Source organism: Paroedura picta, chromosome 3, assembly GCF_049243985.1.
Source record: "Paroedura picta isolate Pp20150507F chromosome 3, Ppicta_v3.0, whole genome shotgun sequence".
In the NCBI taxonomy this organism is placed as follows: Eukaryota; Metazoa; Chordata; class Lepidosauria; order Squamata; family Gekkonidae; genus Paroedura; species Paroedura picta.
The window spans coordinates 134,199,611-134,226,913 of NC_135371.1; the positions used below are offsets into that span (position 1 = coordinate 134,199,611).

The window sequence follows — 27,303 nt, forward strand, 5'->3', positions numbered from 1 at the left end:
AGTTGACCATCACATGGATCACTGTGGCTAGGCGCTCTGGGGATAGATAGGGAGCTAGTAGCCTCGCCTGGCACAGATGGAAAAATGCTACTCTGATGACTCGTGTCTCCATCGATAGGGAAGCATCAAAGGTCATCCTCAAATTCCTGGCATTGGGCGAGATCTTAAGTTGTACCCTGGCCAGGTTGGAAAGGTGCACTTCCTGATCTGGCCCTTTCTTCCCAACTACATGGGAGGAGGGGAGAGAGTCTGGACAGCCATCCATCAGGAGATAGAGCTGGGTGTCATTGGGTACAAACCAACCCAAAGTTCCCAACCAGCTGAGTCAGAGGGTACATATAAATGTTTTAAAAGATGAAGGATAGAATTGCTTCCTATGGGACTCCACAAGGGAGCCGAAAGGGGTGGGACATCTCTTCCCCCACTGTAACCCTCTGTGTCTGGTTCTGGAGAAAGGAAATCAACCACTCAAAGGCTGACCCACATATTCCAGCTCCTGCATAGCACTGTGCTACAAGACCTTGAATCCCCCAAACACATTTCATAAGCACCAGTGTAAAAAAACAAAATGGTCTATTGGTTAATGTGTCAGCCTTGGAATGGGGAGTCTTCATTCTGGTACGAGTCAACTAGAAGACTGTGCACCAGCCAATAATTCTCAGGTCCATTCTGCACATCTGCCAATGTTGCTGGATGTCTGCGGCAGCACGAACCGCTACAATTTGTAGTGGAATTCTGACATTTCGCACAGTGCAAATTGCAGCACAATATTCATGCACCTGTAGTGCTTTCTTGGTAGCGCACATGTTTCCGGTCTTGCAGGAATTGCAAACAAGGTGCTCTAAATTTGTGGCGCTTGCCTGCCTCAGCCTATCAATCAAACTGAAGAGCCAATCAAACGGATCGCCCTTGCGGCTCTGAAATGCCCTTTTCCCTTTAAATTTTACTTTTAAAAAATCCAAAAACACACGTGGCTATGAATATGTGTTAATTCATTGCTTCGTTGCTTCACATGGAACTGTATTTTGTTGTAATTTCTCCCAAAAAATGGCTTTTTACACAAGGCTAAAACAGGAGGGAGGTATTAATTAGAGATGGAAAAAAGCCAGCTGAGGGAGCTTTCACAGTTCCTCCATCCATGCTAATTAATACAGCCTGCTGGCGGACATGCGTGTAATCGCTGACACGCGTCCCCACCAAAAAATAATAATAACATACAATGCATGTTAGTACCGGCAGGGCAACATTCGGGGACACGGTGAGCAAGGGACTCTGTGACGTTATGATGCTCACTATGAAAGTTTAAAGTTTAAAACCTTCTGCTGAATGAAAAGCATGCTTGCTTGTTTGTTGTATTATACAGTTTGTAGGGGTGGGGGGAAAGCATTCCCGACTCCTGGAAGCTTGGGGGCAGGAGCGGAGGAGGGACCTTCTTCCTACCACTATTTTGAAAACGCACATGTCTTTTGCTGATGTGTTGCAGATTGTTCTCAGGAGTCAAGTGCTTTTTAAAGGGGGAATCCACTTTTTACCATTCCCCCCACCCCCGAAGCCCTATAAAAAAGCAAATGTTGCAGGAGTGTTGCTGGAGTGTTGCAGTTTGTGTACGACATTCGTGCATAATGTCAAAAATGTAGTATTTACAAAATATTACAATTCAGCTACATTTAAGTTGTGCGGAATGGACCTCAGCATAGCCCACTACACTGGGTTGCCATGAGAACAAAAGTGAAAGTAAAATACACACAGTTCTGTATACTAGTATTCTCTGCAGAAATTTCTGTATCTCTGGAGTTCCATTATGTCTCCAACAAGGCAGAGATGCCAGCAAGAAGAGATACTGTTAGACCACGTTATAATCAGAAAACTGCCAAAGGTATGCAGCAAACATTTCTATAAATATTTCATATTTGGCAATATTTGGCACTTTTGTTTGGTTCCTATCATACTTACTTTCTGTTAGTGGTATGGAGATGATGACACCATTCCCTGTCCCAACCCATAACCGGTTGCAGGATACCATAAGAGCTGTGATTCTAACAAATGAAAATCCCAGTTTGCCAGTACCTGGAACAGCCACAAGAACTTTAGAACAGTACATTAGAACTTTAAAACAGATACTTCTGCATAAATCCTCTTATCTATCTTAAAATTTGAACTCCCAATTTTCTTCATGCATTTCAAAGTTTTTAAAAGAATGTGGATACTCTTATTATAAGAAATCAATGTTTAATTCTCCAAACTATTTATCAGCTGCAGTTTTAAAAATTAGATGCCCACTTGTCTCCAAAACAAAGTTTTAATTCTGATTATTATGATTGCATAATTTTGGGGTGTATATTTGATCTATCAAATTTTCAGAGTGCATGCATAAGACTCAAGACTGTCATTAAAAGTGTATGACATGAACTTGTTTACGAACTGTGCTAGTTAATATACAGATATCTATTATCCAGCTAAGGAAAGCAGCACCTCCCTGTATAGAATCCTACATCTGACCTTATCAGTGCATGCCCAGAATTTTATTGTGATGTCAAAAGAATGCAATGATGACTTAAGTTTACTGGTTTGATGTTTGAGAACTCCTGCTCCACTGACAAATGCATTATTATATATAGTAATATGTATGTTTTCTTTAAACCAACTATTTGTATTATTTGTAAAAAAGCAGCAAATGACTTACCTAGCATTTTGCTTACATAGGGCTCAATGTCCACATCTTGTAAATGTTGGTACGTGTGTGCATGATAAAGACGGAGTGTGGAATCTAAACGGATGGACACCCACACTCCATCTCCCACCCAGGCCAGCTGTCTTACTTGGCTCTCTTTCCTTGGATGTGCATCAAATGATTTCTGAAATCAATTATAGCTCGATTAATTAATGAATTAATATTTATAAACCGCCCTCCCCTGAGCCTCAGTATTCCCTCCACCATTATATATATATATGTTTACAAAAACAGACTTCGTGTCACCTTTAACATGCAGTGACTGCACTTAAATTCATTTTTTTCCTCATAGAACAGAGTTTCTGCTAACATACAGTCAGGAATATGGCTCCCCTTGTTTCTTTAATTTTCATCACCCTTAGATTACCTAGGTTTCCAAAATAAAAACATGCAAAAATAAAACCATGAATGAAAATAAAACAAAAAAATGCAGCTTCTTAAAAACCAGAATTGCATAAACACCAACAAACAGATATACATTTTTCAGCCTATTAAATTTCAAGTGCCTGATGATAAAGGAACACCATTAGCTAGGAGTAGCTGCGGTTAATACGACCTTATAATCTGTCTAAGAGACATGTATTTACTTATATCAAGTTTGCCTGAAATACTAATAATTTAATGTCCCTTGACAAAGCCAGTGGGCGAAACGTGTTGGGACTTGTATGAAATAAGAATCAAAGAATTACTGAAACTGAAGAGAGACGACTCTATATAAGTCCAATTTGGATATTTTTTATTGCCATATTGGTTTCCCAGTGCAACTGTGCTATTCTATATTTGCCTCTTCACTGGGACCCTCCCCTCCCAGTTCATTCATTTTTGCTGATGATAAAGGACAGCTGCCTTTACCTGCTTCTGAAATGAAGCCAAAGAAAGGGACAGGTGGACTTCCTGAAGAATACATTCTTTAATAGAAGGGCATCCAGTAAGAAAGTCCTTTTCTGCTGCAAGCTAACTTTGAAACTAAAGATGGCACTTTAGCAAGGCCTCACTGGCAGAACCTAAGGAGAGGGAAGGTTCATATGCAAGACTAAGGGATGGAGCATTATATTTGTTCAATTTAATTATAGTGGACGAACATGGCATTCTTATTGGCTTCCACTGTTAAAGCAGCAATCCATATCCCAGAGTTCTTACTGTTCTCTGAAAGGTCCTTATCAACCATTTCTGTTTCTGGCAGCCTGGCCTTCACAGCTACCTCAATGCAATAAATGTTATTTGTCCTCAATCCCCTTTCCTGCAAGAATGTTCTCCTCACATTTAACTCTTACTCCATTCATCTGGGGACTATTATCAAATATGTATTCACTATGGTGGTTTGTGGGTCCACATAATGCAATAGACTGGATCCATGCAATGCAGGTTATTACACCGCTTGGGAGCTACATTTTTTTTGTCTGTGCTGGTAAGCATTTGGAATGTATTAAATGCATGGGGAATTGTTGTTCTAGATATTGTGATGGCTCGGTTTGTATTTTCTGTATTTTTCATATTTCATATCTTTTCAGATAAAATATGCTATGACAAAGCGGAGGTGAAACAAGGTATTCAATACCAAAATCTTGTCACATACTAATGCAGAATAATATTTACAACTGGAATAACTGAGCACTGGGCACATGGTTACAGACCAGAAGCTGGTAGTACTTTTCTTGATCCTATGTCTTAAACAGAAATAAGAGACAATGGAAGTATTTTAGTTAACCCACTCTGATGAAATACTTTTAACTTGCCTCTATTTTCATGGCTTTTGGCTGAACCACATAGATTTTATTTCTGTAGCCACACCAGACTTTATCATGTACCACAGTCATACATCGGATGGAATGATGAGGTCGACCCAGATCTAGAAGGTGATAGTTGGTCAAATCCCACTGCCCGTCTGTAAAAAATAAGAAGGGGAGTAGATTGAAGGATCAGGAAAATAACTCGTTTGTAGATGTGCACATGAATTTTCAGCAATTATACACTAGCACAAATCTATTTAAAAAAACATTAAGATTCTGTTCTAGGATTTACTTATCTTTTCATCACAAAACCCCATCATTACATGCAGGATTAATGTCCAAATACATGCAACCTATGTCTTGCATTCAAAGAGTATTTCTTTTAATTATAACGTTGGATAGGCAAAGCTGACACAGAACATTTAATCACCATTTTAATCACCATGAAATTGTAACCTTTAAGGCAATCAAAATCCACAGGGGAAATTGTCAGTCATCCTTCGACTGGTTCTGTGGAACAGACCCAGTTCTTAAGGGACTAGTTAAGTGCTCTACAGCTCATATCCATCTATCTACATAACACCAGTAGGGATGCAAGCCTCCAGGTGGGACCTGGAGATCTCCTGGAATTAAGGCTCATTTCCTGATTACAGAGATAAGTTTCCCTGGGGAAAATGGAAACTTTAGAGGGTGAGCTCTATGGCATTGTGCCCACTGCGGTCCCTGTTCTTCCCAGGCTTCACCCCCAAATCTCCAGGAGTTTCCTAACCTGGATCTAGCGACCCTAAATACCAGCAAACATTGCAAAAGATTGTCCAAAGAACAAGTATTCTGTACAGAATCCACACATTGAAGAAGGAGGGGGACATACATGGAGGAAGAGGTCATACTTGATGATGTGCATCTACAACCTTTGCATTGCTTGCTGATAAAATGATTATCATTAACAAAAATGATCTCTCAGCGATCAAGTCCCAAAAACTAAAACCTGATGCAAGAGCTGTACTATAAGCCTTTCAGAAGCAAATCAGAAATGTATATGCGAGGCAATGTTTAGGCACTTGGGTGGAATACTTACCTACTCCTCTATGAAATATTGCTAAAGTTCCATCTGCTAGTGCAACTAATACTATTCCTTTTACATGTCTGGATAAGAGAGGGAGAGGAAAAAATTCATATAGTGAGAGTGCTAAGGGCATAAAACCAGAAGGCTGTGCTCAATCAAGACTTCTCCACCCACACATCCTGCCCTGGTACTTCCCTTAGTGTGGTGCCTTCTTCCCCTTCTAACAGATGATCAGTGCTGTTAGCATTCACGTATACAGACAGGTAAGAGTTAACAGAAACCGTTACATAATGAATCCAAAACTAGCAATTATTTTGAATTTGTTTGGAATGTCTCTTATTATAAGTAATCCCTTCCTGCATTCCTCAAGTCCAAAGAGACTCAGTCAATTGTTCCAGTGAAGGAATTTCCCAGTGTTCAAAATTCTGTATGCTTGGCCTCTAATGAAGTTCCCATGATCCATACCTCAAGCTATACGTTTCACACCACCAGGCATCCCTGATGGCCAAAGGAAGGACACAGATTTTGTAAATAAATATAAATTCAATAAAGTTAAAGTGACATATAGACAATGCAACATTAAGCACTCTCCAATGCTTAAATTGGAGGGTGGATGGAGCATCCATCATGTGTGGTGGTAGAACACATCTGCACACAAAAACTCTTCTCTTACAAACCACTATTAACAAATAGGGACAATTGTGTATTTTACTTTTTTAAAGATGAAATTTACATGCCGTATCCCCCCCCCCCATTAGTAGTTATATTGGTCTCAAAAATTCCAGGAAGAGCTCAAGAAATTCTGACAGTTTCATAACTGCAAATATCATACAACCCCATTGACTTAATTACAACTCAAGAGTTCTCTTCTCCAAAAGAGAATTAGAGTATTCTTTTCTAAATGAGTACTTAATATAACAGAACTTTCTGTATAATTGTTTTCTGCTGAGCAAATTACAGTTTAAATGTTAAAGTTTAAGTTTTATCTGGATGTACTGTTTTTAATTTTGATGTTACCCACCCTGAGTCTATGGGGAAGGACAGACTGTAAGGTTAAAGATGATGATGATGATGATGACTAAAAATATAAATGAATTTGGTAGTAACTTACACAATACTGAGTATGGAATCTTTAAGTTTAATTGCATGGACACATTTCCTCCACTGGGCCACTGAAGAATGAACATATAAACTGCAATGATAAAAACAGAATGTTTTAAAAATCCAAAAATGTAAGTCCCATATCAACATTTTACACATGGCCCTACTTCTGGACAGATTAGCCAAAAAATTCTAATGGAAAATTAGAACTGTTGTTCATCGATGTGTGCAGATGCACATTGAGACTGTGCATGCACAGGCCTGCCATGAAGTAGATTTTCTAGCTTAAAAACTCCAAAGGGGGTGCTCCACAGCCAAACCACGCATGCACGGGTTTTCCCACCAGCTGTGCCACCTGACCCTCAATTCCTTGAGCCACCATGAACCCAATCGTTTATTTGAGATAGACAACCACCCTGAGGTCTCACAGTATGGTAAGAAGAGAAGGAATGTGTGTCTGCACACAAGACATTGATGAACAACAATTGCAGGTAAGCAATTCCGTTTTCATCACTCATCTTGCTGTGCAGCCCCACATTGGGACCATAACGAGCTAGCCTACCTGTGGCAGTGGGTTCAAGGCCCTCAATGAAATAGAGAGGACTCCACTGTGAGAAGGCTCAGGTTCAATGGGAAGGTGAGAGCTGGAATATTGGAAAGCCAGAGTATTACAGGGAACTGATGCTGGCTAGGCCTACACGGGGCAATGAGAATTACATGAGTACCCTCCGCCTCCATCTTGGCTAACACACTAGGTAACAACAAGAGAGGCGGGAAGGCGTAAAAGAATGCCGCAGACCATGTCAGTTGAAAAGCATCCCCCGGGGATCCTTGATCTAGCCCTCTCAGTGAACAAAACTTCAGGGCTTTGGTGGACCAAGCCCTGGCAAAGAGATCTATGTCTGTCTTCCCCCCCCCCCCCCGGTTTCAAAGATTTCTATTAAAAATTGTGGGTTCAGGACCCATTGGTAAGAAGCTGGGAACACCCTGCTCAATCTGTCTGCTTCTGTATTCTGGGCCCCAGCAAGGTGAATTGCTCAAAGGTCTGCATGAATCCGGATGACTTCTGTACAGATGCTGAGAGCTTCCCTGCACAGCCAAAGAGATTATATCCCCCTTGCTTGTTGAGATAATACATCGCCAATGTATTGTCCATGCATTGCTTTAAGCTGCGGAGCCCTATTGGACCTTGCCTTTGGTGAGAAATGCTGGCAGATAGTGCAAGCCACAACATTGTGCCCTTATCATAAGCAAAGAAGGAAGGTAAGCAGGGTCGAACCTGGCTAGCACCTGGAAGGTCATATTCATTAGAGTGCAGCATCTTAACCGTGCACTGACCACATTTCTTAAGTAAGGCCTTCATGGCCATTTTATCGTGAAGAGATCAATGATAATGAAGCAACTAGAAAATATGACTAACTTTTACAGTAGCAAAAAAGGAACTGAGAGATGGGGGCACTCTGCCTACAGGTCAGGTGGCACAGCCGGCGGGAAAACCTGCACATGTGTGGTTCGGCTGCAGAGTGCCCCCTTTGGAGTTTTTAAGCTAGAAAATCTTCTCCGCAGCAGGCCTGCGCATGCACAGTCCCACTGTGAGGCTGCACAGCAAGACAGATGATGAACTACAAGCAATATTACATATTACTAACTCCAACCAGCCTGTATTAATTCTCTTGGCGGCATCTTATTTATTAATCTTTGCTGATCCCGTGCCCAGAGATTCACCTTGCTGTTAGTTCTGAATGGATCCTTTAATACAGACATGCAAAAGCATCTTATTGACCCATTATGCACGGGGGGAATAACGCACATTCGGGCTGGAATGGCGGCGACTAAAATCCCCGATAACACATGGTGCCAGCTGCAACCGGCCGCAGCGTCAGTGCATGCCGCCGAAAAAGCCGCGTTCGCGAAATGCGGAAGGAAGCGCAGCTTCTGGGTGACCGGGGCGCAACCAGAAGTGGTGCCAGGATCGCCGCGTGCATAATCGGTTACTCTGGGTTTTGCCGCCGTCGCATCCCGTCCCGTGCATAACCTCCGCGTTTTCCATGTGACCCGAAATCGCCGTTTTGGCGGCCGTGCATAATGGGCCATAGGGGTGAAATGAAGTTAAACCAAGATTCCCATACCATGATAAGTAAAACCAGTTCATCTAAATTTCAGCCCATTGCTAACTTCAAATTAATTAATTAATATCTGGTTGAATCTTGTGCAATTCATTTGGTACACAAACTGCTGTCAAGTATAGTAACTACAAAAATCTCAGTTAACATTTATTGAACGTCTCCACTTGAATCAAATGAACTGCCAATCAAAGATATATAAATTTTCCCCTGCATTTTACTCCCCTTTCCCATAGCAGGGAAAGCATATCCAAGATGGATAGCCTAGGTTAAGTAGGGTTGGGCGCTTCAGCTGCTGAAGCGGCCATTTGCACCTGAAGCCGACGGCACCACGGCGCCAGCGAACCTGTCAGCTCACACATGCCGGTGCAGAGCTCTGAACCTGCGTGCATGTGCCGACTGGCATGCCGGCACCCGCGCCACCCCCCCCATGCTGCAGTGCTGGCTGCTTTGGGTATGAACGGCCACCTTGGCAGCCAAAGCGCCCAACCCTATAGGTAAGCCTAATCCCATCAGATCTTGGAAGGTAAGCAGGGTCGAACCTGGCTAGCACCTGGAAGGGCAACCTCCAAGGGATACCAGGGTTGTGACACAGGGGCAGCCAGCCAGACAATCTTAGGAAATCCTGGCTATATTACTCACATACCATATAATAAATATCCCATTGCTATAATGAGGCAGAAGATGTAAGTGATTTTCTTCCCTCTTCTGGGAAGTGCAGGAATAATGTATCCCAGAGCATCAAAGAGCCATGGGGATGGGCCAGTGTTTGGATTCAAGCCAGCATCTCAAGATGGAATTATGGTTGCAGTTCAGCAAGGACAGTTTTTAAGGCTGATACTTCATTTTCAGGCACTGGACTAACCACTAAAGGACTTGGCAAGCCAATTACAAACAAAGCTAAGCCCTTGCTTACCATCCATTTTGTGCTCCAAGCCACATAGTTGGTAAAAGGCTGCTCATTTTCTGAGCTTCTTCTCTGACAAGATCCTGCTCATTTGGCAACACAGCAACATCTTTATACAAGTCTGATTCATTGCTGAGAAGAAGGGGAAAGTCATAGTATTAAAGAACACTATAAATAAAGGACATTCAGAAGTAATACTGCAAACTAATCTAACACAATTCCAAGCTAAGCCTTGTTGTTGTTAGTTGCGAAGTCATGTCCAATCCATCGCAACCCCCTGGACAATGACCCTCCAGGCCTTCCTGTCCTCCACCATACCCCAGAGTCCATTTAAGCTCTCACCAACTGCTTCAATGACTCCATCCAACCACCTCATTCTCTGTCATTCCCTTCTTCTTTTGCCCTTAATCGCTCCCAGCATTAGGCTCTTCTCCAGGGAGTCCTTCCTTCTCATGAGGTGGCCAAAGTATTTGAGTTTCATCTTCAGGATCTGGCCTTCTAAAGAGCAGTTAGGGCTGATCTCCTCTAGGACTGACCGGTTTGTTTGCCTTGCAGTCCAAGGGACTCACAAGAGTCTTCTCCAGCACCAGAGCTCAAAAGCCTCAATTCTTTGACGCTCGGCCTTCCTTATGGTCCAACTTTCACAGCCATACATTGCAACCATACATAGCCTTGACTAGACACACTTTTGATGTCTCTGCTTTTTAGAATGCTGTCTAGATTTGCCATAGCTTTCCTCCCTAAGCCTAGTAAAACATTTAAAGTACTGCCTTTTAACATACGAACTGTCCATATATTCAATGCCAAAGCTAAGTAAGATTAGAATGAAATCCCAGTAGGAGAGATTGAGAAAAAAAAATCTGCCTTTCCTTCAAGGAATTCAAGGCCCTTATTTTTTGGCTTACATCCTCACAATACCCTGGGGGTACATTAGACTGAAAGATGGGAGGCATTACATTTTTCCTTATTTTCTGTAAGTGCTCAGTGAAATTCCCATTTTAGACAGAAGTTTTACTATAATTTCTTCCCTATTTCTGAAGAATGAAATTGGTTGGGGAACCTGAAATATGTGAGAAAGGACACTCTTTAGCAACTGAAAGCAACAGGACCCTCCTGTCATTTGGTCCAAGTGTGTCAAATTTGACAGGTCCACCAAGGGCCAGACAACATGTTGCATGCAAAATTTGTATAACTGAAGTCCAAAAGGCTCTTTTTTAATGGTTTCTCTAAGAGAAATCCCCCTTCAAGGATCGCTGCCTTGTTGTGGCAAGGGGGCTTGCGTAGTTCAGTGAAGCTATGAGCTATGCCGTGCAGGGCCACCCAAGACGGACAGGTCATAGCTGAGAGCTCTGACAAAAGGTGATCCCCTGGAGAAGGCAATGGCAAACCACTCCAGTATCTTTGCCATGAAAACTCTATGGACAGTTCCAATAGGCATAACGATATGACGCTGGAAGATGAGCCCCTCAGGTCGGAAGGTGTCCAATATGCTACTGGGGATGAGCAGACGGCTAGTACGAGTAGCGCCAGAATGAATGAAGCGGCTGGGCCAAAGCCGAAAGGACGCTCAGTTGTGGAAGTAACTGGTGGCGAAAAGACAGTCCGATGCTGTAAAGATTTTTATTCCATAGGAACCTGGAACGTCAGATCCATGAATCAAGGCAAGCTGGACGTGGTTAAACAAGAAATGAGAAGACTGAACATCGACATTTTAGGAATCAGTGAACTAAAATGGACAGGAATGGGTGAATTTAATTCAGATGACCATCAGGTATACTACTGTGGACAAGAATCTCGCAGAAGAAATGGAGTAGCATTCATAATCAATAAGAGAGTAGGAAAAGCAGTCTTGGGATACAATCCCCAAAATGACAGAATGATCTCAGTTCGAATCCAAGGCAAACCATTCAACATCACAGTGATCCAGGTCTACGCCCCAACCACTGCTGCTGAAGAGGTTGAAGTTGATCAGTTCTATGAAGCCCTACAACACCTTCTAGAAGCAACGCCCAAAAATGATGTGCTTATCATCATGGGGGATTGGAATGCTAAAGTAGGAAGCCAAAAGATAACCGGGATAACAGGCAAGTTTGGCCTTGGAGTACAAAATGAAGCAGGGCACAGGCTGGTAGAATTTTGTCAAGAGAATACAATGGTCATAGCAAACACTCTTTTCCAGCAACCCAAGAGACGACTCTACACATGGACATCACCAGACGGTCAACACAGAAATCAGATTGACTATGTGCTCTGCAGCCAAAGGTGGAAAAGTTCTATCCAGTCAATAAAAACAAGACCAGGAGCTGATTGTGGTTCAGATCATGAGCTTCTTGTTGCAAAATTTAGGCTTAAATTGAAGAAAGTAGGGAAAAGCACTAGGCCACTCAGGTATGAACTAAATCATATCCCTGACGAATACACAGTAGAGGTGACAAATAGATTTAAGGAATTAGATCTGATAGACAGAGTGCCTGAAGAACTATGGACGGAGGTTCGCAACATTGTACAAGAGGTAGCAACTAAAACCATCCCAAAGAAAAAGAAATGCAAGAAATCAAAATGGCTGTCTGAGGAAGCTTTACAAATAGCTAAGGAGAGAAGGGAAGTGAAAGGCAAGGGAGAAAGAGAAAGATACACCCAATTGAATGCAGAATTCCAGAGAAAAGCTAGAAGAGATAAGAATGCCTTCTTAAATGAACAGTGCAAACAAATAGAAGAAAACAATAGAATGGGGAGGACCAGAGATCTTTTCAAGAAAATTGGAGAAATGAAGAGAACGTTTCATGCAAAGATGGGTATGATAAGGGACCAAAATGGTAGGGACCTCACAGAAGCAGAAGAGATCAAACAAAGGTGGCAAAATTATACAGAAGAACTATACAAGAGCGAGCTTAACATCCCTGATGACCACAATGGGGTAGTTACTGACCTGGAGCCAGACATTCTGGAATGTGAAGTCAAATGGGCCTTAGGAAGTCTGAGCAACAATAAAGCTAGTGGTAGTGACAGCATTCCAGTTGAACTATTCAAAATCTTAAAGGACGATGCAGTAAAAGTGCTACACTCAATATGCCAGCAAATTTGGAAAACTCAACAATGGCCACAGGATTGGAAAAGGTCAGTTTACATTCCAATCCCAAAGAAGGGCAATGCCAAAGAATGTTCAAACTACCGCACCATTGCACTAATTTCTCATGCTAGCAAAGTTATGCTCAAAATCCTACAAGCTAGGCTCCAGCAATATGTGGACCGAGAACTTCCAGAAGTACAGGCAGGATTTCGAAGAGGCAGAGGAACTAGAGATCAAATTGCCAACATACGCTGGATCATGGAGAAAGCTAGGGAGTACCAGAAGAACGTCTACTTCTGCTTCATTGACTATGCTAAAGCCTTTGATTGTGTGGAGCACAACAAATTGTGGCAAGTTCTTAAAGAGATGGGAATACCAGAGCATCTTATTTGTCTCTTGAGAAATTTATATGCAGGTCAAGAAGCAACAGTGAGAACTGAACATGGAATCACTGACTGGTTCAAAATTGAGAAAGGAGTTCGGCAAGGCTGTATACTGTCGCCTTGCCTATTTAACTTGTATGCAGAGCACATCATGAGAAATGCGGGATTAGAGGAGTCACAAATTGGGATCAAGATTGCAGGGAGAAATATCAACAACCTCAGATATGCAGATGATACCACTCTAATGGCAGAAAGTGAAGAGGAACTAAAGAGCCTGTTGATGCGGGTGAAGGAGGAGAGTGCCAAAGTTGGCTTGAAACTCAACATCAAGAAAACAAAGATCATGGCATCCGGCCCTCTCAATTCCTGGCAAATAGAAGGGGAAGAAATGGAGATAGTGACAGATTTTATTTTCCTGGGCTCCAAGATCACTGCAGATGGGGACTGCAGCAAAGAAATTAAAAGACGCTTGCTCCTGGGGAGGAAAGCTATGGCAAATCTAGACAGCATCCTAAAAAGCAGAGACATCACCCTGCCAACAAAAGTGCGTTTAGTCAAGGCTATGGTCTTCCCAGTTGCAATGTATGGCTGCGAAAGTTGGACCATAAGGAAGGCCGAGCGTCAAAGAATTGAGGCTTTTGAACTCTGGTGCTGGAGAAGACTCTTGCGAGTCCCTTGGACTGCAAGGCGAACAAACCAGTCAGTCCTAGAGGAGATCAGCCCTGACTGCTCTTTAGAAGGCCAGATCCTGAAGATGAAACTCAAATATTTTGGCCACCTCATGAGAAGGAAGGACTCCCTGGAGAAGAGCCTAATGCTGGGAGAGATCGAGGGCAAAAGAAGAAGGGGACGACAGAGAATGAGGTGGATGGATGGAGTCACTGAAGCAGTAGGTGCAAACTTAAATGGACTCCGGGGAATGGTAGAGGACAGGAAGGCCTGGAGGATCATTGTCCATGGGGTCGCGATGGGTCGGACACGACTTCGCACATAACAACAACAACAAAGAGAAATAATGAAGAAACTGGAGAGGAAAGTTAGTTAACCTTCCCGTGCTTCACAAAGCCCTCTCCTTGCTACAGAGTTTTAAGGTAAAGGTAAAGGTAAAGGTATCCCCTGTGCAAGCACCGAGTCATGTCTGACCCTTGGGGTGCCGCCCTCTAGCGTTTTCATGGCAGACTCAATACGGGGTGGTTTGCCAGTGCCTTCCCCAGTCATGACCGTTTATCCCCCAGCAAGCTGGGTACTCATTTTACCAACCTCGGAAGGATGGAAGGCTGAGTCAACCTTGAGCCGGCTGCTGGGATTGAACTCCCAGCCTCATGGGCAAAGTTTTCAGACGGCTGCCTTACCACTCTGCGCCACAAGAGGCTCATACAGAGTTTTAAATGTTACTTGAAATCCCATGTGAATGGCAATTTATGTGGGGCACAGTGTGAGGAAGAAAAAGATAGGAAGAGAACAGTTTAATAATAGCCCTAGTCCCTCACCAGTTCTCTGCTGCAAAAGCAGCTTTCGAAACAAATTGACACCAAATTACAAGTGCAATGAATGCTATATGGTTTTCTTTTTAATTCTCTTTTTAACTCAAAGACTACTATGAAGTTTAATCGTCCTTTTGAAATTCTGGCATTTCTGTAACATGAATTTGAAGATATCCAAGACAGAATGCTGAAACTTAATGTTTATTTATTTATTTTATTTTATTTTAGATTTCTTACCCACCGCTCCTAGCGGCTTGCGGTGGGTTACAAGCTAGGGTTCTTAGACAATAATAAACCAATAATAAGAAACAACAAGAACATTTGTAGCACACCTTCCAGACATCCAGGGCAGATAACATCCATAAAATAACATACAATTTAAAAACTTAGAACAATCATTCTGACGCAATCAGCCCACTAAAATACCTAGATAGGGGTGTTCTCTAGTTTTTCCTCTTCCTCCTCCTGGTGGTGAGGCTAGCAGTTTGATGGGTGCTATTCTGGGCACTGACCATAAGCTCAGTGGAACAGCTTGGTCTTGCAGGACCGGCAGAACTGATTGAGGTCCCACAGGGCCCTGATCTCCCTTGGGAGCTCGTTCCACCAGGCTGGGGCCAGGGCCAAGAAGACCCTGGCCCTGGTCAAGGCCAATTTCACCTCCCTGGGGCTGAGGATCACAATGCTCTTGGGCGACTGTAAGAAAAAAGGCTGCCCCACAGGTTTATTAGCTGAACTGATAGGTTACATCAGTGGTCCCCAACCTGCGGTCCGCGGCCCGGTGCCTAGCCGCGAAGGCCAGGGCGCCGGGCCGCGGTTCCCTCTCCCCGCCCCTCCCCCGCATTAAAAAACTTTCCCGGGCCGCAAGCTTGCGGCCCGGGAAGCTTCTTACTGCAGGAGGGGGGGAAGAGGGAATCAGGGCCGTGCATGCGCACACGCGCCATGCGCGGGTGAAATCGCACACATGCGGCACTTTCACGCATGCGTGCATGTGCGAAAGTGCCGCGCATGTGCGAAAGTGCTGCACATGCGCGCTGCACGGGCGGGGCAGTTGCCCCGCCAGTCCCCAGCCGGAAAAAGGTTGGGGACCACTGGGTTACATGAACCCTTTCTTGGCCACTGTTCATATAAAGAGTTCTCTGAGCAGACTATATCACTAACAGGCAAAATCAGATGCTGCATTAAGAAGTACCCAATGGCTGATAACCTACATAATGGTTTCATATCTCTTAAATGAAGACCTTCACCTGACTACAAATGTAATAAGATATGCATCCTAACAGGCATTTACCAGCCTCTATATTATGTTAATGTAAAAAGAGGCATACCAAGGCAGATATCCTGGAGAACCCTCTACAGTATCTTGAACTCCCAAAGGATCTGTGAAAACATGTTCTGTGTAGACTCCAGTTTGTGCAACATCTGCTCCTTCTTCTCCTGAACCAGCATTGACTTCTGTTGCTTCTGTTGCTTCCTCAGCTGTTTGGACATTCTCATCCACAACATCATCATCTTCAGCTGCAACCTCTGCAATTAAAATTTTTTCGCAGTCAGAGTAGTTCAGCTGTGGAATAGGCTGCCTAAGGAGGTGGTGAGCTCCCCCTCACTGGCAGTCTTCAAGCAAAGGTTGGATACACACTTTTCTTGGATGCTTTAGGATGCTTTAGGGTTGGACTAGATGGCCTGTATGGCCCCTTCCAACTCTGTTTCTATGATTCTATGATTCTATAAATATTTCAGTCACATAATTAACCCAGCTAACCACTCAACTCCCTGCTGCTACACTTCTTAGCACATATAGTCCAGTCTTAACTTTAGATTGTTCTTGCATTCTTTCTATTCTCTTTCTGCAATTTCACCATTGATGGTGCCACATCTAAAGTATAAGTGGTGGGGGGGGGAAGAAGGGGACTAAGCAGGAGAATTAGCTTGTCTCAAGCCAGGAGTGACTTGCTTACTTTATAGTACCTCTCTGCATGAGCTCCATCTCTGTTGCATGCAAGGCACTACCATCTCTAATTCAGCAGGCTACATGTCACAGTTACTTGTGAGTAAAAACGGGCTGATTACTTTGTAAACCAGCGATCCCCAACCTTCTTGTAGTCAGGGACCGCCTCTGAGGGTGGGAGAGAGCTGGCGGCCCGGCCACAGCAGCTGCACGTAAACGCGCATGTGCAGTTGCCGCGCATGCACGTTTTCGCCACTAGGTGGGGCTCACGCGCATGCGCAGAACAGTCGCACATGCGTGTTTTTGCCAGCAGGGGGCGCAAACACGCATGCGTGGAGGCTCCGCGCGTGTGCGTGTGCGTCGCTGGCGTGCCAGCAGCCGCACCTGCCTCTTCCCCCCCTCTCGCTGCGGGCGGAGGGGAAGGCAGGCGCGGCCGCTGGAGGCCTGGTACCGGCCCGGTACTGGGCTGCAGACCGGGGGTTGGAGACCTCTGTTGTAAACCACTCAATACAAAGGCATGAAATGGCAACAATAATAAGTCAATAACCCCAGGGTTTTTCAGGTAAGAAAGCAGCAAAGCAAGCTTCTACCCCCTACATATATATGGTCTACATAATGTGTTTTATTTCTCAGGTCGGCACGTAGGTAAAACGTTGATATCCTCTTGTTTCCTTCACACATACAAAAATACACACCTGCACATCCCATCTCCTTTCAGCTAATGTATTACAAATAATTGCTGTACAGCCAGCTGAGACCCAGGATGAAATCAACCCCACAAAGCCACTGTCAAATTAACATGTAGTTTGCATTCTGGAAGCACAGATGTGTTCTTGGTTTCTATTGCAATTGTCCCCCCCCCCCCACAGTGCATAGATTCTGCAAGCTGAATTGTTCTAGGTCATTCTGCTACACAAAAGATCCAATCCTCAAACTGGAGGAGAATTAAAGTAGTATCCAGAGAATAAAATTAACAATTCAATACTATTCTAGACCACATCAAAGAAAACTCAGTACATTTAGATGTTCCCCTACCTGACTCTTTATCTCCCTCAGGTGAGGCACCATTAGCATTGTGGGAAGCAGAAGGTCCTGTAATACCCTCTGCAGTACAACCAACTACCGTGATTCCTCCTAACAGACTGTCTGTTTCTGCTGAGCTGTTGCTGTTCATACTGCTACACAAAGATGATTTGTCCACCAGACCAGAGTCTGTTTCCTGGGACCCTTCCTCTCCTGTAGGATAGTCAGTTTCCCTTGCCCCTGAAACAAATACAAGATTTCATTCAGGCCTTTGGGTAGAGTTCAGATACTTCAGTGCTCTTTTGTGGCATGGGTTACCGAAAAACACTGGCAGTTTACAGAATGTGAGCTGTTCAACAAAACGTACCAGAGTTGAGAAATATCCCATAATACTCACAAACCAGGTCTCACTGAAACCATATAGTTAGGTAGAATTGCAACTGAAGAAATAATAACCTCTTTAATACTAATGATACAAATGAAGCAACTGATGCCTAATTTTCAGAGACATGAAAATAAATAAATATTTATTGGGCTTATAAATAGGAGTTTTAAATGTTATGGTTTTGTTTGATGATCAAAAGCAGTGGGGAATGAATTTAATCAGATTGTGAATTGATGGGGGTTTACTGGTGCTGAAAATGTAATCAACACTGTTTAAAGCACCTAGGACAAGAAAGTTGTCTTAGAAAATATTGCTGCAACTGAACACATGTTTGGTTCAGTAATTAAAGATAAAATTTCCTTAATCAGCTGTTCCAAATGTCAAGGATTCAAGCATGTGGGGAGTAATAATCAATCTGGGTTTTGCCTTAGAATGATTCAAAGCAAAGCTTTAGTAATATTAACTGGGAAGTGATTCAACTATTTAATACCATCATCAAGGCTAGCAGCAAGAATCAATTTGCTCTACTTCTTTACTACAACAAAAATGGCGTATTGGTAAGTCAAAGGTCTTCACACAGCCATCTGTGAGTTCCATGTTACAAAACTGTAGCAGAATTTGGACTGGTCAAGACATATGCTTGTTCTAATATGTTCTGGCCTTCATTTGCCACTTGAAACAGTCCATTGTTCCAACTATATCCAGTAGAAGCAAAACATTCCAGCATTTCCAAGACAGACAGAAACTAATCTTTGTTAACGGCTCTGTCAGGTTTCTTACCTGGCACGCTAGCTATACAAAGTACATGAGAATTGCAAACAATGAAACTGTCTAGGATGTTTTCTGGCTGGTTAGCATCCACAATGATCACTTTAGTAGCAGAATGAGTGCTAGTACAGATCCAAACAAGGCTTGATAGTTCCTCCTGGTTTTTCAGTTCATTTTGCTGGTCCTATAAAGAGGAAACCCAAGACAAGTTAATTTAAGTGAAAAACTACATGATATACAGAGTAAGATTTATGGAATGCTATATACAATTTCTGGGGAGAAATTTATGTTGAATTGCCAGATGTATTCACTGAAAATACAGATCAAACGAGAAAATATTCAGCCCTGCTTAGTAGAAAACATATGTATTAAGCAACAGAGGTACTACAGCAGTTCTGCAAAATCTTTAATTGCCCACTTGATTTTAATAATGATGTACAATGTCAGATAGACTACACTATTCCAAATCAATACGAATATATACAAGTTCTTTTATTTTTTAAGTCAAAATTTTACAAATGAGCAGTTCTTTTCACATGCCACCAATTTTGATAAAAATAAAAGGAATTAAAGTTTGGGCAATAAAGCTCCTTGCGGAACCTAGAGTTTGATGACTGACTCAGAGCCTATGTGGTGTAGTTAATAAAGAATGGCTGCTTCTAAATTGGAGAACTGGGTTTGATTCCCCACTCTTCCACATCCAGCCAGCTGGGTGACCTTGGATGAGTCACAGTTCCCAAAGAGCAGTTCTCTTAGAACTCTCTCAGTCCCACCTACCTCACAGGATATCTGTTGTGGGAAGAGGAAGGGAAAAGTGTTTGTAAGCCATTTTGGGACACCTTTGGGTAGGGGAAACTGGGGTATAAGAAATCAGCTTTTCTTCTTTATTGCAAAAGTATGTGGTGAAAATGGGCGAGTGAGCATAAGAGAACCAAATGAACCATACAATGCATTTCTAAGAAATGGCAAATAAAAGCCAGCTTGGTGTAGTGGTTACACGGACTAATATCTTAGAGACCCAGGTTTAAACCTCCAGTTTGCCATGGAAGCTCCCTGGGTATCCTTGGGCCAACCCCACACTTTCAGCTATGTTACCTCAACAGGCTTTGGGGAGTTATAAAATGGAAAAGTGAAAAATATTTGCTGTAAGTCTGTCTGGGTCCCCTCCTGGGGAGAAAAGTGGGTCAAAAATGACATAAATGAAATAAATACGGCAGTAACTTGTAAAGAGTGTAGTGCTTCTGCAAACCAGCACAACAGACCACAGGCCTGTGATAGCAGGCTGTTCTCAAAACACTTAGCTGAAGCCTTAGTCGCCTGAGGCTTGCTGTTGAACCTTTTTGGTTGCAAACAGAGTGGCCAGCAATGTTAAAAGGACTCCTAGATTTTTAACTAACAGGACTGTGCCACCACTCCTCAGATCCACGATAAGAGCACTCAGCAGCAATAAAATAAATGAATATAAGATCAAAATCTGAAATGAAACTCTGTGCAGCACATTTTTTTTACTGGGACATTAAGCTGCATAAGAACATAAGAAGGGCTCTGCTGGATTGGATCAATAATCCATCTAGTCCAGCATCCTGTCTCACACAAAGGCCAACTATCTCCTCTGGAGGGCCAACAACAGGGTATAGAGGCTGAGACCTTCCCTTGATGTTGCCTGCTGGTTCTTAGATTAGTGCCTCTGAATGCGGAGGTTCCCCTCAGTCCCCATGGATAGTAGCCATTGACAGATTTAGCGTCAATATATCTATCTAATCCCCCTTTAAAGCCATTTATTCCTGTGGCCATCACTACATCCTCTGGCAGTAAAATCCACATTTTAATCACTCTCTGTGTAAAATAGTATTCTCTTTATTCCATCATAAACCTACTGCCCCTCAGTTTCATTTAATGCTCTCAAGTTCTAGTATTTTGGGAGAGGAAGTAAAATTTCTCTTTGTCAACTCACTCAACTCCATGGATAATTTTATATACCTCTGTTGTGTCCTTCCTAAACTGAAAGTCTCAGACTCTTCAGCCTTTCCTGGCAGGGGAGGTAATCCAACTGTTTAGTGAAATGCTGAGAATCAGAAAATAAATATTACTGAAAAAGCCCTAGGTAGTCTGGAATGAAGGCACCTGAAAAATCCCTTCACCTACAAGCCTGCCCAGTGTAAGAAGCCTCATGGTTCTGCCATGATTTAAGGGGCTGTTTGTAGTTAGGTGCCTGAGTTTGGCCTTGTAGTAATCAGTGCAGCTTGCTTCTGATGTTTGGCTTATGGTGCTTTCCATTCCTCCCCCAAAATTCCACCCCTCCCCTCCATCCCTTCTCATACCATCTCCTGCCATTCCCTGCCTCTCCTGGTGTCTTGGAGTCCAAGTCCTTATCAGAATGTTTTGGCTATTTAAAAAAATGCCATTTGTAGGCACTTTTGGGGGCAGGTGGATACCAGGTGAGGATATATGTAAAGACCTGTATCCCGAACCCCCGTTCTGTCAATCCTTTCAATGAGTGTACTTGCTTGGCTCAATAAATGAAACTTTTACTAAAATAAGAATTTGCTTTTTGTCCTAGCAAAGATCCTCACACACTTAGATCATTATCTGAGGCTCCTGTGTGCCCAGAGGTGGAACTTGCTTGATTGCTTTTGACTAGTGCCAAATCTATCACTTAGGTGTCAAACAGAAATTTTATTTTATTATTTCAAAACACAAAGTGCAACAGTCAAATATGTACACACAAGTCTATGTCTTTTTTATGCTCATAACTGTTTTCCCTTTTTAGATTTGCTGACATCCTTTTTATTTGATTGCTCTTTTACTAGTTATGTACTTATATTAAATTACATCAGTTTTATGCTGCTACTTTCACTTTGTTTTTAAAAGGGACATGCAAGTATTGCTTTCATTGTTTTGTTGTAAGTTGACTCAAATACGTTTATACAGAAAATGCTGAACGGAATAAATAACAGCACATTAATAAGTTTCCCATTTACTTGAAGTGCTATCAGACCTTCACAATTTGTTCATCATTTGATCACACATCTTGGCCTTACCTTGAGTTCCTGATCTAATCTATCCAGGCTACTCTGAGATGCACTTCTCTGTTTGTTGCTGTTGGCATCCACAGCTGCTACATCATTATAGAAGACACTGGCACCAACCACGGAACCTCCATCTCTTGTCTTTCCTCCTGATAAGTTAACTCCAACAGCACACCACAGCTTGAAAGACAAAAGACATTCATATTTAGATAGCCCAACATTCTGCAGCGGTGGTGAGCCAGTATGGTATACTGGTGACGATGCTGGAATAGGAATTGGGAGATCCAATTTCAAATCCCTACTCATCTTGAAATTCATTGGTTGACCCTGGGCCGGCTGCTCACTCACTCTCATGCAGCCTAATCTACCTCTCACATGGTTCCTCCTGCAAGGATCAAGTGGAGGAAGGGAGAGCTTGAGTAAAATCCTGAGCTTGAGTAAAAACCTAATGAATACCTAATTTCATAATTATAACAACAATATACTACTAATAAGTATGGTACTGTTCTTAATAGCCTGCAGAAAAAAAGGCTCTATAGTAGTCTAGCAGCACAACTCAAAGCAACAGATTGCTAAGGATGGCAACTAAACTTCATGCCAACGTAACTCAGTGATAAACACTGAGGGTAACTATACAAAATTAGGTACCTATTTAGGTAAGTAACTACACACACTTAAATCCAAACCAGAATCTCTCCTCAAAATATTGTCCCTACCATTCCCATACAGCTAGTGTAGCATACTAACTAAATCTGCAGCCAATCACAGCTCCCCCATCATAATTATATATACGCCACCCAAAAACACCCATTTTTCAAATGACAGTCTACAAAGCATGGGACTACTCAGGAAGACTGCTTGACGTATAATAAAAATATAACATTGTCATTCAACCCAAGAAAACCTCTTTCTATTCAGTACAACAAGGACCAGATGTGCTCTAGGAAGGGCAGCCTATCGAGAGCAGCTGACTGCTACTTGGGTGTAAGTAGGGGAATAGCTTAGCCTACTCAATCTCCTGAGAGCTCAGACTGGAGGAAGAGATTTCCAAACTGTTTTTCTCCTCATAGACCCATTATGCACGGAGTGGAAGGTCCGCATTCAGGGTGGAATGGCGGCGGCTAAAATCACCAATTATGCACGTTGCAGGAGGCAACCAGGCGCAGAGTCAACGTATGCCGCCGAAAAAGCTGCATTAGCGAGATGTAGAAGAAAGTGGAGCTTCCCAGGACCAGGGCGCAACCAGAAGCGGCTCCAGAGTAGCCGCGTGCATAATCGGATATTTTAGGTTTTGCCGCCGTTTCGTTCCGTCCCGTACATAAGTAGTTTGCTTCGCTTCTTCCTCCTCCACCTTCTCCACACCGCCGTTTCAGCGGCCGTGCATAATAGGCCATACAGTAGTTCCTCAAGAGCCCCACCCCACTCACCGCAAGCTTGTAACTACTTGATTAAGCACCTACACATTAACCTGGACACTGTACAGAAACTCAGGACTTCCCATTAACATATGGAGTTTGGTCAGGTGGTTTATTAGGCCTGGTATAATGAAACAGTAAACAACTCTACCTTCATGGATGTATCTTTTTCATCAAGTGGTCTCAAATAAACAGGCACAGGTAAATTCTTCATCTTACTATCACCCTGGCCACCGCCATTCACAATCTAGAAAGCCGAAGGGGAGTTATTTACTTCACATGAAAGAAGATGCTGATATCCTGCAGATTAATTCAATCACAATAATAAATTTATTAAAATTATCCCAACCATGCCTCTGTGCTTAATGGGTCTCACCAAGGTGGCCAGAATATTGAGCCAACTGAGAAAATATATTCAGACATTTTTTAATGTTATGAAGCAAGAGAGAGAAAGACTACTTCCCATAAAAATTCAAATGAATTTTTCCAACAAATGTATGCAGTAAAAAATGAAATAGATAACATCATGCATCTTACAAAGGACAGAATACTGAATAATCAGAGAGGCAGTATCTCATACAGAGAAAGGAGCAAATAAATGTTAATGCATGACTTGCAAGCAATTCAAAAGCCTTATGTACAATGCTGGTTTTGATCTGAACTGTATTTGTTTTCTATCACAACATATCACAGCTCCGGGACGTTGCAGTGAGGGGTGGTATATAGATTAAATAATAAATAAATATTTTTATGTTTCTGCAAACAATGCACACTGAACATTCCATTACAAGCAGCTTGAACATGCAGCCATCCCACTCCTTCCCCAGTTCAGTGACCTTTTACAGCTAGAATTATTTTCTCAGCAGCAGTTGATGCTTTAACTGGGGGGGGGGGGGTTGACTTTTTATAAGCAGTCTAAGGAACCTTGATTTGCCAATATTTACTTTTATACTTTCATACACTATAACAGAGATATCACTATCTGTCTATTAAGCATACACATACTCATATATGTACAGTAGTGTTCTTAGGATATTTTTCATATTCCATGTTTACATTTCCTTGCTGCATAAGGAACAGTGGCTTCAAAGTGGTAATCCCAGAAAGGCAACATGGCAGCTCTACAAGATTACCGCTTTGCAACTACTGCTCCTTCACCAGACTTATTATATTTATATTTACAACTAGCTTTTCATACCAAGTTACAATTAAAACACAGACTATACAATTAATTCAAAATTAATTCAAAAGAAATTCCATCTAAACATCCGGAAGAAGTTCCTGACAGTTAGAGCAGTTTCTCAGTGGAACAGGCTTCCTTGGAAGGGAGTGGGTTCTCCATCTTTGGACATTTTTTTAACAAAGGCTAGATAGCCATCTGACGGAGAGGCTGATTCTGTGAAGGCTCAAGGGGGAGGCCGGTTACAGTGGATGAGCAATAGGGTTGTGAGTGTCCTGCATAGTGCAGGGGGTTGGACTAGATGACCCATGAGGTCCCTTCCAACTCTATGATTCTATGATTCTATGAAATAACAAGGCAGGGTTTCTTCACCAGTAAAACAGTTGAGAGGCTTTCACCCTGGAGGGCCCTTTCCTTGCTGAAAGTACCAAGGGGGGCTGGGGTGGCCATAACTGAAATCTTCTTGCCAAGCCTATTGCTGACACCGCCGCTGTCACTACAGCTGTTCCTTCTAATATTTACGACCTATATACAACCCTCCGCAATGAAGCTCTGAAAACAGAGCCCAACCCAGAGAACCCCTTGCCACATGAAATAAGAACAGACCTCCCCAAACCTAAGAGCCAAAGGCCACATATATATAATATAATTTAAAGGTAAGATTTGGCCCTTTAGTATAATCTTTATAATTTTTATAAGTTTTACGATAATAGCCAAAAAGCTGGCTTTTGATTTATATATATATTAAAGTAACAATGACTGTATGTTTATAAAAATTATAGGAGGTATGTACTATTGTAGACTAGAATAATGACTATGTTCAGTTAAATATGTTCTCTTCTGTTTTGTAAAAATGGTTGATAAGCCTGTATTAATTGTATGCTTTTGTATTTTAGAAGGACAACCACTGAGGAAAACAAAATTGAAAACGGTTTAATCTAGAGGCCGTTCTGGTTGTGCTTATACACATAAATTTACAAGAAGAGATAAGAAACGTTTATTTGTATTTATTGTGGAATTGTTTAATATAGCCCGGGATAGGTTCTGTTTTCTGTCACATGAAATAAGACAACAAGGAACCTATGGAGAAGTCTTTTGGCTGGCATCATAACCAAAGATTGTCTCTGCACTCTTTGGGGAAGGGGGGGGATAATGTAAAACTTGTTTTAATTTTGCAAGGTTTTCAAACATTCTTCATAATACTTCCAATGCATTGAAATTTTCTGCAGCACTATATGGTGGCTTTACATATTGCTTTGGATTAAATGTTTTAACTTAGCGCATTATTCCATGTAGTGAGTCATGTCATGCTATTTTAGGTGATATCACTTCTGACAATAAAATCCTCCAGGCAGCTTTCCAACCATTTTTTTTTTCATTTAATCTTACAAGTGCAAAATTGCCCCCTGTGACCACATAGGCAGTGAGACCTAGCATAGCATTCACACTGTTAAGACTGGGATCTGGGAGACTTGGTTCCATTTACAATGCTTTGTCATGAGGTTAGTAGCTGAAGGACATCTGTAATCACCTCAGCACAATACCTGTTTGTATTTCTGAGGAAGACTCCAACCAAAAGCTTGCACTCTGCCATCTTCCTTTTGAACATGTGCTTTCACTTGGCGGTATTGTTCCCTCTTCTGCTCTCTACGTGAGGCAAGACTGGCCTCAGACCTGGGTAAAGAGAAATAGATACATGCTGTGCTCTACACATTCAACTCCACTCAAATTCCTACTTGTTCAGATATGACTGGGGGATGGGGAGTTATATAGGTGTGGCACAAGCAAAAAATTGAGACCCTTTGAACTTAAGTCTAGATGCCTTTCCCTGAACACTGTAACAACTGGGCTAGCTTCTGTGAAATTGTCCAAATCAGGCTTTCAAAGCATCAGGTATTCTCAACGTTCTTGGTTGCGTCCAGTGACTCACCAGCAGAAGGAACTAATGGTTGTAAATCTTCTCAACTTTCTCCTCTTCTCACCATTCACTTTTAAAAACAATTGCAATCCACATAAAAGATGGACTTCCTGACACAACATGACAATGGCTGGCAGGTCACATGCCCTAGCAGAGTTGGACCTTCTCATCACAGGCCAGATTTGCTCTTCGATCTCTCAGATTCACATCCTAGTGCTTCTAGATCCATAGCTGTATCTGGGAGCCCAGGACGTCATGATGGCCAGGCATGCCTTCTACCATCTTCATTTGGAAGACTCTGACACTTTTCAATTTGATGATGAACTGGCAGAGTTGATTTAGGCTTCTAAAGGGCTGAAATAAACCTCTCTATTTTTTTTTCAAAACTACTGTAAAATATAGGACTACATAAGCATAACACCTGCACAGCTATAATGTCTTCCTGATCTTTTGAGGGACAGAATTCAAGATGCTGGTTGTAAAAGAAAGCTATGATCCTACACAAAGGACCAGCATGATCTAGTCCCAGACCCAGCTAGCAGCCAGACTCAGCGCAAAGCAACTCACTGACTGCTCTTAAGGCAGTCACTCTAACCTACATCACAGGGTTGTTGTGAGCACAAAACAGAGATGAGAGAACCAAGTACAATGCTCTCAAATACCCTGAGGAAGGATGTAAGAATATAAGAGAACATAACACACTTCAGGACCTCTTTCTTTCCACGTACTCTATTACAAATTTTCAGATCACTAGAAAAAGCAAATGGAACAGAACTTTGAAGCAGAGCACATTCCTAACCAACTTTTTAAAAATCTCACAAAATAGTATGGCTTTTTAAGGCAAGTAATTCAGCAAGGAATGGAATGTGTTGAATAGGGGTGGGAAGGCGACATGTTCTTCTCCACCATAAACTACGCCCACAAAGTACCAGCATAACTCGCAGAAATGTCAAATGCAATTAATACCAAGACTAAATTATCTTAGGGACAGATAGCATTTTCCTGGTTATTGACCAACATCCAAAGACTGCTTTCAACCTCAACA

At 42.3% G+C, this 27,303-nt stretch overlaps 1 protein-coding gene across 6 annotated transcripts in view; it reads right to left on the reverse strand.

Moving 5' to 3' along the window:
* SPAG9 (sperm associated antigen 9) overlaps nucleotides 1-27,303 on the reverse strand; it is a 116,514-nt gene that overhangs the window by 13,317 nt on the left and 75,894 nt on the right. For all 6 annotated transcript variants that reach the window (XR_013229439.1, XM_077327984.1, XM_077327985.1 and 3 more), the window contains 12 exons: nucleotides 25,885-26,014; nucleotides 23,312-23,407; nucleotides 21,758-21,925; nucleotides 18,729-18,900; nucleotides 17,576-17,803; nucleotides 15,921-16,119; nucleotides 9,668-9,790; nucleotides 6,639-6,719; nucleotides 5,540-5,607; nucleotides 4,468-4,616; nucleotides 2,684-2,855; nucleotides 1,954-2,067 (listed from right to left, as the gene is read on the reverse strand). Coding sequence is in view for 5 of the 6 variants with exons in the window: in XM_077327984.1 (XP_077184099.1) it covers nucleotides 1,954-2,067; nucleotides 2,684-2,855; nucleotides 4,468-4,616; nucleotides 5,540-5,607; nucleotides 6,639-6,719; nucleotides 9,668-9,790; nucleotides 15,921-16,119; nucleotides 17,576-17,803; nucleotides 18,729-18,900; nucleotides 21,758-21,925; nucleotides 23,312-23,407; nucleotides 25,885-26,014 (1,700 nt within the window). In the remaining variant the exon portion in view is untranslated. The remainder of the gene's footprint in view (nucleotides 1-1,953; nucleotides 2,068-2,683; nucleotides 2,856-4,467; nucleotides 4,617-5,539; nucleotides 5,608-6,638; nucleotides 6,720-9,667; nucleotides 9,791-15,920; nucleotides 16,120-17,575; nucleotides 17,804-18,728; nucleotides 18,901-21,757; nucleotides 21,926-23,311; nucleotides 23,408-25,884; nucleotides 26,015-27,303) is intronic.